This window comes from Solanum tuberosum, unplaced genomic scaffold, assembly GCF_000226075.1.
Source record: "Solanum tuberosum cultivar DM 1-3 516 R44 unplaced genomic scaffold, SolTub_3.0 scf00052, whole genome shotgun sequence".
Classification (NCBI taxonomy): Eukaryota; Viridiplantae; Streptophyta; class Magnoliopsida; order Solanales; family Solanaceae; genus Solanum; species Solanum tuberosum.
The window spans coordinates 1,476,535-1,488,135 of NW_006238977.1; the positions used below are offsets into that span (position 1 = coordinate 1,476,535).

At 31.9% G+C, this 11,601-nt stretch overlaps 1 protein-coding gene across 1 annotated transcript in view; it reads left to right on the forward strand.

Annotated features, from left to right (window-relative positions):
- Positions 1–4,669: 4,669 nt before the first annotated feature.
- LOC102596402 (phosphoinositide phospholipase C 4-like) overlaps positions 4,670–11,601 on the forward strand; it is a 12,839-nt gene continuing 5,907 nt past the window's right edge. Inside the window, exons 1-6 of the mRNA XM_006343986.2 lie at positions 4,670–5,249; positions 6,679–6,875; positions 9,285–9,420; positions 9,526–9,774; positions 9,869–10,083; positions 10,190–10,307. Of these exons, the coding sequence (XP_006344048.1) occupies positions 4,935–5,249; positions 6,679–6,875; positions 9,285–9,420; positions 9,526–9,774; positions 9,869–10,083; positions 10,190–10,307 (1,230 nt within the window). The 5' untranslated portion in view covers positions 4,670–4,934. The remainder of the gene's footprint in view (positions 5,250–6,678; positions 6,876–9,284; positions 9,421–9,525; positions 9,775–9,868; positions 10,084–10,189; positions 10,308–11,601) is intronic.

The following is an 11,601-nucleotide window of genomic DNA, read 5'->3' on the forward strand; positions in this document are numbered from 1 at the left end:
GGTCTGAAAAATACCCCAACTTTGGTCGGATTTGCTGTTGCGATACTAAACTTTCATAATGACCTATTACCTCCCTAGACTATTTAATACCGTATTTTTTACCCCCTGAACTATTTAATAGTGTATTTTAAAGGTATATATGTGCACACGTGGACACATTACTATTTATAATTTTGCATTATTTTTTATGTCCACGTGGGCAAATATATATGTTTAAAATACGGTATTAAATAGTCTAGGGAGGTAATAGGTCCTTATGAAAGTTTAGTATCGCAACAGCAAATCCGACCAAAGTTGGGATATTTTTCAGACCCTTATCCCTTGAAAATTATTGTTAAGGATTGGAGTTTGAAAGTATTTGCAAGAAGCTTTCTTAAAACTAGCCCTTCCGGAACATCTACACACATGTTTACTTTGTTACATGACTAAGTCTATTGGAAGTCAAATTCAAAGAGTTTTATTTATTGATAGAAATAGTAATCAACTTTTGTATTTGTAAGAAGCAAAAATATTTATTTCTAAACCTTGAACTATAGCATATTCTTAAGTTGTAACTTTGCTATCCTATTCACCGTGTTCCTAATTTCTTTAATTGATAATCAAATTTTGATATTTTTTCAAGTTCTATTGCCTTACTAGTGCTAAAATAATTTACATTCTTCAACATAGTGATTTTACCACACAACTCTCAAGATTTGACTTTCTGGATAATACTCAAGGAAATTATATTGAATTTCTACTAAAATCAATCCATGTAGATACGATTCTTGACTATACTAATTTTAACTAGCGAAGTGCTTAGATATATTGTGTTTTGTGCTGGTAAATTTGGTGTCGCCGTCGCCGAGAATTGGCAACAATTAATTTTCGATAGATTCTTTTGTGTTAATTCATATTTTTGTTTGTTTATTTTTAATTAACATCTCTAGTTCGCTATTTTCATAGGCAAAAAATACTAAACCACAACTCTGATGTCTGACATGATCTTCCTCAAAAGAAATCATCAGATATAACTCAGAGTTGACAAGAGCTCTACGCTTGCTTAAGAAGGAACTTGTTGAGAGGATTTTAGGGCAATCTCAAAGTTAGAATACAATAGCTAATTTGTTGAAAGCATGACTCTAGATGACCCACTCAATCATGTTAATCTAAATCGTCCACCTGAAGTGGAAGATAAGATAATGCAGAACAAGAGTTTTTAGAAAGTCACCATGTAATTGGAAAGAAAAGAGAAAATACTCTTGTTTCTTTCGTTGAATTTCTTATCAAAATTAATTTTTATTAGTTTATTATTTTTTGCACCTAGTTTTTATATTAAAAATATTATAATCAAGTTTGTTAAATTATTTTGTAGGAATCTATGTTAAATTACTATTCTTAAAAATAGTATTTCTGACACGCCTTAAAATACAAAAATTTCCAAGTATTTCGGTAATTTTCCAAATATTACTAACAACATTTCAAATCCAAATTATATTATAGTAATAAGTTTTACGTTACTCGAGCACAATCATATATGTGTGACATCACCGAAAGATATGATTTAGCGGATGTGATTGCTCCTTCTTTAACTCGAGAGCGCTTCTTCCTCAAATGGAGATCCACGCGATGTGAATTTGAATTAGTCGACCTCTAACTAAATCAATTAAACTTTAATACAGATATCAAACGTCGAATAAAAATCAAATAATAAATAAATATATGTATGCCACTAGTCAAACTAAAAGGGTATATATAGATAATCCCACATGACCAAACAGAGGTTGTAGTGCACGTGTTTCATGTTCCTATTTTAAAATATGAACAAACATTATTAAAGCACACTCTATTATTCATATTTTTGGAGTTTGGGTCTTTCTCGAACTACGTAAATACAGAAGGCTTATGTACTATAAAAAAATAATCCTTTTATAATATTTTTTTAAAGTTTATAGTAATAAATGAATTATTAAAGCAGAGTTAACATTAAGTTTGAGGTATTATGAAGACAAACTTAAAAGTGAAGGTTTCAACTTGAGCAAGACCAAGATAAAATATGTAACGCGCAAGTTCAGTAAGGCTCATGAAGCAAAACATGGATGTGAGACTTGATTCACAAATCATTCCTAAGAGATGAAGTTTCAAGTATCTGGGTTAGTAATTCAAGATAACAAAAGAAATTGATGATGATGTTACACATCATTATTAAAACATAATGGATAAAATAGAGGTTTCTAAGTTCATTCATGGCATTTTGTGTGACAGAAATGTGCCACTAAGGTTGAAAGTTAAGTCTACAGAGTAGTAGTTAGATCAACTCTGTTGTATAGACTGAAGTATTGGTTAGTCAAGAACGCTCATATCAAGAAGATGAAAGAATAAAAAATAAGGATGTTGTGATCGACGTATGGACATACCAAGAGAGACAAAATTAAGAATGAAGATATTTGAGATAAAGTTGAAGTGACCTTTGTGGTGGATAAGATGCAGAAAGAAAGATTGAGATGATTCAAAGATGTACAGAGGAGCTACATAAATGCCCCCAGTAAGAAGGTGTGAGAGGTTGATTTTAGTGAGCCTGAAGAGAGGCAGAAACACGTCAAAGAAAATGAGGAGAGTTTATTCAATATAACATGATGCAATTTCAATCTACCGGCAACATGACCCTTAATAAAAGGATGGAAAAGTCAAGTATTAAAATTGAGGGTTAATAGGTTGGTGATCATATCCGTTTTCCATCATAAGAGTTCTACTATTATTTTTAAGTTGCTTATTCTTAGATCTTTAGTATTTTTTTGTTCGTTTCTTTTATTTTATTTATCTATTATCTTGTGGTGTTACTGTTTGTTGTTATTGCTTTTTCTTTTTCATCTTTCCTTAAATTAAGGATTTAGCGAAAATAATTTTTTTATCTTCACAAGATAAGATTAAATATGTATAACACTATCTTTTTCAAACCTCATCCGTGATAACATATTGAACTTTTGGTTGTTGTTAAACAATAACTTTTTAGTGTGCGAAAAATAATACTTACTAATAATAGCTTATCAACAAGGGTTGTGGTAGAGTGATAAATATTTTTTATCATTAATCAAAGGTTTCAGATTCGACCTCCCTAAGTATGAAGTAGCTTTTCTTAGAGAGTGAATTACCTCCAATCTAGGACTTTTCGACGCAAATCCAACTTTAATCAGACTCCAATGTGAATACCAACTACTGAATGAATATTTTTTTTTAATAATAATAACTTTAAGAGAATTATATTAAATGTCTATTTTCTCTAACTCCTACATTTTGTTTGGATAGTTATTGCATATTGTTTCATAATGTATCATATTGTTTGGATAGTTATTGCATATTGTTTCATAATGTATCATATTGTATTATATGGTAACAAGAAAAATAGGGGACAAGATAAGCTATTGTGAAAATATAGTGATAAAATAAAATTATTAAATAATAAGTAAAGATAATATAAGGTAATAACACGATCATACTAAATAACAAATATATATCCAAATTAACAATACAATACGATACGATACGATACGATACGATAAGTTATCATCCATCCAAACAAGGTGTTATAGTAAATGTGAGTATATAATGGGGTATATACTTTAATGCCAAAAATCCAACAAAGTATACATCTGTCTTCTTCCAAACCTAAAACCCCAAAAAGAAAATCCAATTGCCAGCAACAGCTCCACTTTATTCACCTGTTCTTTGACCTATCCATTCATATTATATAATAAATATATATATATATATATATATATATATATATATATATATATATATATATATATATATATATATATATATATATATATATATATATATATATATATATATATATATATATATATATATATATATATATATATATATATATATATATATATATATATATATATATATATATATATATATATATATATATATATATATATATATATATATATATATATATATATATATATATATATATATATATATATATATATATATATATATATATATATATATATATATATATATATATATATATATATATATATATATATATATATATATATATATATATATATATATATATATATATATATATATATATATATATATATATATATATATATATATATATATATATATATATATATATATATATATATATATATATATATATATATATATATATATATATATATATATATATATATATATATATATATATATATATATATATATATATATATATATATATATATATATATATATATATATATATATATATATATATATATATATATATATATATATATATATATATATATATATATATATATATATATATATATATATATATATATATATATATATATATATATATATATATATATATATATATATATATATATATATATATATATATATATATATATATATATATATATATATATATATATATATATATATATATATATATATATATATATATATATATATATATATATATATATATATATATATATATATATATATATATATATATATATATATATATATATATATATATATATATATATATATATATATATATATATATATATATATATATATATATATATATATATATATATATATATATATATATATATATATATATATATATATATATATATATATATATATACACACACCTATATCATCACCATTTTCTTTCATATACCCTATTAAAAACTATAAAGTTAAAGACTTGTGGATCCAAGAATTTACACTTATTAGCTGAAAAAGATTACAACTTTGGAGTATCCCAAGAACCCCATTAGTCTCTTCTTTCTAATTTTTGTGTTGTGACTGAAAAAATTGAACTTTGGGGGTATTTCAAGAACCCCATTAATCTCAGATTTTTGTGTTCTAATTGAAAAATTAAAACTTGGGTCAAGTGAAGAATGGGGAATTATAGGGTATGTGTGTGTTTCTCACGCAAATTCAAGGTAACAGAGGCAGAGCCACCAACAGATGTGAAAGAGGCATTTAAGAAATATGGTGATGGTGGGAACCAGATGAGTGCAGAACAGTTGCTGAAGTTCTTGATTGAAGTTCAGGGAGAGACCCAATTGACTGTTGCTGATGCTGATGCTGTTGTTCGACAGATCCTTCAGAAAAGACACCCCATTACTAAGTTAGCTCGTCAGGCTCTTGCTCTTGATGATTTTCATCATTACCTCTTTTCTGCTGACCTTAATCCCCCAATCAATTTCAAGGTACTCCCTCCGTTGTTTCAATTTGTTTGTCTGGTTTTCACTTATACGGAGTTTGAGAAAGTGAATAAAGTTTGAGCCTTGAGGTTTAAAGATACGTGGAATGTATCAAAATAACGTTTAAACTTGTTGTCACTGTAAATTGGAGTTAAAAAGAGTTGTCAAAAAGGGAAAGAGGGAGTGTATTCTTGCTTTTGTTGTGTTGGATCTTTTGTCTTATTTAGAGAGAACTTAAGTTATGTGCACTGATAGAGACGGTCTCAAATTGAAGTCTGATGTGATAACTTGGAAATGGAAGCCAGTTAGTGACACTGTCAATGCATATAAGTTGAATCCATTTTGGGAAAGAACTCAAAGTTTGAGACTTTGAGTGAGATTTCCCTTTTTGGTTAAAACTATTCTCGGCTCTTGCATAGATGAAGAACATAGTGAAATGAGATACTTGGTGTGAATTGCCGAATCCTGTGAATCAATGCGTCTTTGAACACAAGTTGTGCCCGAAGCCATTGGGCCGAGGGCACATCTGCCTGGGCATTACTAATTGCATCGCCCAAAACCAAATATTCTCAAAAGAATTTCCCTTTTTGGGTGTTGAAAGTTACTACTACCTTTTATTAATTAAGCATTATTTGAAGTGTGTGCTTTGTATACAATGTTAACTTGCCAAGTTCTTATTCTTGGAGATTTCCATCACTATCTCTTCTCTGCTGACCTTTATTTGCCGATCAAGTTTAAGTTACTCTTGCTCTTATTGTTGGATCTTTGTCTTATTAGGAAATGCATAAAGTTGATGACTTAGAGTAACTTTTCCCTTTCCTGGTTTCTCAGAGGCTGAAATTTAGTCCTTTTACCAATTAAGCATTATTTGAAGTGCCTACTTCTACACATTATCCTTTTGGGAAATGGGGTAGCCAAACAAAGTTGGAACTTAAACCTGATTATTTCTACGTGTGGAGAATGAGCAAACTTGTCCTTTTCTTTTTTGGATATTTAATAGAGTAAAGAGGCTTGCCTAACTACAAACAGGAAAAAGGAGGGCATTCTTCAATAACATGATCAGCAGCTAGGTTGGCACTTGGGTGTAGTGTTCAGTGGCGGAGCCAGAAATTTTAATAAGGGGCTTCAAAATCTGAGAAGTAAACACATGAACTAGTGGAAGAGGGTTCGACATCTATTATACATACCTAAAATATAATTTTAACCATGTATAAATAGTAATATTTTTCGCCGAGGGGGTTCGAACCCCCTCATTATATGCTGCCTCCGCCCTTGGTAGTGTTAAATGAGCTACTGTGGACTGAATATAGTAGAATGGATATAGACTGTTATATAGCCGAGTTCAAGTATATTGGAATTGAGGTGTAGTTGATTGAATGATTGATGTTTTGTGTTTCTTGAGATATCCTTATCTCATTATGTTTGCTTCTTTCAGGTTAACCATGATATGAACGCTCCACTCTCTCATTATTTTATATTCACTGGACACAATTCTTACTTGACTGGGAATCAGCTGACGAGTGACTGCAGTGATGTCCCAATTATAAAGGCACTGAAAAAAGGTGTAAGAGTGATAGAGCTTGATATATGGCCAAATTCCGACAAGGATGACGTACACGTACTTCATGGAAGGTTTGTGCATCTCCTGCCTTTTGTAGCATTTTGTTGAAGCCTAGCTATTAGAGTGGTCTGTCTTCAAGCAAGTCTTCTCTTTTCCAGAATTAGCAGTTTAGACCCTCTAGCGCGCTTAGATGGTTTGAAAGATTGCATTGTGACTTTTCTTATTAAAAGCTCACCCTTCACCACCCAAATATTCAGACATTCTTGTTGTGCACTTAGACACTACATTAATGCTTGATTATGCTGTAGTCTTGTGCTTGGATGAGTGGACTCAACTGTAAAGTCTAAAACTTGTTAACTAGACAAACGACCCCACTACTCCAACGTCTCAGTGCACCATTTCAAGCTCCAGGTACAAGCTTTGCAAGCTTCTTTTATCTCTCCTCTAATGATCCCTTTATAATACTATCTGATGGGATTGTGTTATGCTCCAAGTCCTTCTCAAGTTAAGAACCAGTGCTTTTTTTTTGTGATGACCGTGCTGTTCTAGCCAGCTTTCGTGCACCTCGACTAATTCCACGGGATACCTACCACCTCCCTCCAGTGCTTCTTAATTCACTACATCAGATTTCTTCAGAAATTTCTTGCTCTTGGTATAAATGCAATTGTTCCAGATTATACTTCCTTCATTCTCCAAGTATTGGCCCTGTTTTCAAGTTTATCACTTCATTCATCTGCTTGCATGAGTGTTGCTGACATAGATTTAATCTAGAGCATGAGTAGAATGGAACCAAGTGAAACTAGTTGCTATCGTAATTCACTTGACTTACCCCAAAGCCAGAGCAGACATTTCTTCCACTATTTACTCTTCTAGTACCAATCAAAATGAAGATTTTATATGGTCTTAAGGTAATGAATTGTTTTGTCTTCCTGGCATGTGGACCAGCAAATAAAAGACAGATTATCGTGGGGGATTAAATATACAACTGGAATAGGTTGTATATGTACATGTTTTTGCTGAAGGTAAAAAAGGTGGCATTGTGTAAGTCATTGATTTTTGGAGATCCTATTTACCTTCATCGTACACCAGTTAAATGAGAAGACATCAAGTTCTTCTAAAATCAATACTCTGCTCTAACCACCATAAAGTTTATCCCATTCAATTAGGTTCTTTCATAATATCATATGAAACTGAATGATGAAGGCACACTCAACTTCAAATTGTACTAGAACTATTACTTAAAACAAGCCAAAAAATAAAATATACTTTAATTAACTCATACAGTAAACTGTTACTAATCTTCTGAAATTGGACAGAAATGTCTATGACAACAACAACAACAACAACATACCCGGTGTAAATCCCACAAGTGGGGTGACCTTACCCTACCTCATGGAGGTAGGAGGTAGAGAGACCGTTTCCGAAAGACCATTGACTCAAGTGCACCAAATCAAAATAGTTATGAATGAGGAATACGGCAATTAAGAAAATGTGGAAACTAATACAGAAAGCAATACAAAGCATACAAAAAGGAACAGTAAGAACAGCATCTATAGACAGCTATTAAAAATGCCTGCATGCTTACAAAAGTTTCTAGGATGTACTCTGACTGGCTCTACTCAATCTGGAGACTGCCTTCATGGCTTTGAATAGAACTTTAATACATCATCTTGTACTTTCTAGTGGAAGCAACATTAATTCATGTAGGGTATTGGATGATCATCACTGGCTGTAAATGTAGGCTTAATTGAATGTTGACAGAATATACTAGGTCTCTGTTTGGCTTGTCCTCTTGTTATGGCTTTATTTTTTGTGCTTTTAACAGCAGAAGTAGTTCATGCGGCGCTAATCAAGTAGTCCCTAAACCCTGTATCCCCAGTGAAAGTCTTGTTGGTTATGTTAGTTTGTTGAGTAGATGTATTGACTAGAAACTTTGCATCGCAGGATCTTGAGAGTCCGTTAACTTCTATAGACTCAATCATTATATCATGCAAGTATTATGCTATCTACTACCCATTCTGCCTTTTCCTTATTGTGCTAAACGTGAGTTATTATATCTGACAAATCTAATGAGAAGCTGGGGTTTCTCTTACAATTCTTTTTCTTTTTTTTCATTGAAGTATTGAAATTAATATTTTAAGCTAGGAGTTACTACGGTGATTTGAAGTGTAAAATTACTCTTATTTAGAGTTTTACTGTTCTTGAGCTCAAAAGATGAAGCTCTGTATTGGTGTTGTGCTTAAGATTAGAGTTTTGGAGTTGAATGTGCATGGAGATTATAAAATTACTAAAATGACTTGTGCGAACTTCCCGCACTTAACAGTTAACACTTCCATTCCAAATCTTCAAGGACAAAAATGAGGGACAATAAGATGGCTCTTGTTGGTTGTAATCTATTAGAGATTGCAGCATTTACATTTACTAATATTCTTGATTACTTCCTATGAAATTCTTGTAAGTTGCTTTTTTGCAAAGTGTAGGACAGTGACAACCCCTGTGGAATTAATAAGATGTCTCAAGTCAATAAAAGAACATGCATTTTCTGCTTCTCCTTACCCTGTTGTAATAACACTGGAAGATCATCTAACGCCTGATCTTCAAGCTAAAGTGGCTCAGGTGAGTTTCTATTTCTTGCTTCTATGCCTTCTTTCTTCAGTTGTGCTGTTCCTTTCCTCCTTTTATTGGTTATTGAGATGCTCCTTTCTAATGTTTTACTTGTAGATGCTCACTGAAACATTTGGAGAAATGCTCTTTGTTCCTGAATCGGATAGTCTAAAGGAATGCCCTTCACCAGAAGAATTAAAGCATCGTATTATTATTTCAACCAAACCTCCAAAAGAGTACCTTGAAGCCAGTGCTAGTGTTTGTAAGGACAGACGAAATAGCTCTCAGAGGTCAAAGGATTCCGAGGATGATGTATGGGGTTCCGAACCTTCAAGCTTGACAGCTGATCGAGAAGAAAATGAAAAGGTCTGCTGGAACTGGGATTCTTCACCTTATTCTCCTTATATGGTCTAACATGCAACTACTTATGATGGTTGTGATTTGGATTTATTTTCTGCAGAGTGACAGTGATAAAAGTTATGAAGATGACGATGATGCCACTCACAGAGGACATGTGGCATCTGCTTATAAACGCCTTATTGCCATCCATGCTGGTAAACCTAAAGGTGGGTTAAAGGAGGCATTGAAAATCGACCCTGATAAAGTAAGACGCCTAAGTTTAAGCGAACAGGCTCTCGAAAAGGCTGCTGAATCTCATGGAACCGAAATTGTGAGGTTTGTATTTCAGCATAACAAAGCAAAGACAGTTGAGGTAGCTTTAAACCGTCAGTAGAGTTGTCATGGATTTATATCCTAATTGTGTGCTGAATTTTTTTTCTAGGTTCACGCAAAGAAACATTCTAAGGGTGTACCCCAAAGGTACTAGATTTAACTCCTCCAACTACAAGCCACTAATAGGTTGGATGCATGGAGCTCAGATGGTTGCATTTAACATGCAGGTTTGGTTGAGTTTTCATTTGCTCACATAATACCATGTCTTTTTTGTGGTTGATGCTTTTTACTATTTGTTCAATAACATCTCATTTCGTTAAAATAATGCTGATTTATGATCGGTGTTGTCAAAGACACGCTTAAAGTGTGCTTAAGCCCAGAAGAGAGGCTCAAAACATGTTGAGCGCTTCGCCTCGCTTAATGTGCACTTCAGTCTCGTCATCAAGGTTCTAAGGCATACTTTTTCTTGCCAATGAGCCTCTGACACTAACAATTGAAATTTCACTTCATTGTTGAAAAGTTCAATTTCTTTGTCCATATATTTGTCATTCATCCTTATAATTGTTTGTCTTGGACTAAACATCTATATTTATGTTTTTTCTACCTTTGCGCCTTTTTTCATTAATTCATTTGCGCTTAAAGCCCCAACGGACCTTAGAGCTTTTTTGCGCTTTTTGCTTTTGATAACACTATTCTTCATCACTCTGCTTTTCTGCATTTAGTGCTATATAAGCATATGAAATGAAGCTTTGGTTCCTTAAATTGCATTTTGGGAATTCTTAACCACACTTAGATGGCGCTTGATAGAGCAAAGAACTGCAAAATCTGTGTCAAGTGAGTTGTTCTTCTTATCAGATATATGCTCGTTCGATATTCCATCTAGTTTCATTAGTATTCTTCACCCCTTTCTGATAAGAATGGTTGGGATCATTTCTGTTTTCCAGCATTATTGGTTGTCAAGACTTGGAGCTGTAGCGCAGAATGTAGATCATAGTGCCTACTAAAGCATCTCCGAACTGGCATTATCCAACTAATCAAATACTTCTGCTTGATTTACTGTATATATTCTTTGATTCCTAAATGGCTCATGCTAGCTGTGAGAAATATATGGGAAAAATAATATTGAATTGTGTATCTAAATTGTTACATTGAGACCCTATTTATAGACAATACATATACATTGAAATCCTTTTCTAACTAGGATTCCTATTCCTATTCTTCTTCCTATTCTAAGTAGGAATATATACATATTTCTATTCTAACACTCCCCCTCAAGCTGGTGCATACAAATCATATGTACCTAGCTTGTTACAGATGTAATTAATACGAGGACTTGTGAGGGACTTGGTGAAGATATCTGCAAGCTGATCATTTGACTTCACAAATTTCGTAACAATATCTCCTGAGAGTATCTTTTCTCTGACAAAGTGACAGTCAATCTCAATGTGCTTAGTCCTTTCATGAAACACTGGATTTGATGCGATATGAAGAGCCGCTTGATTATCACACACAAGTTCCATC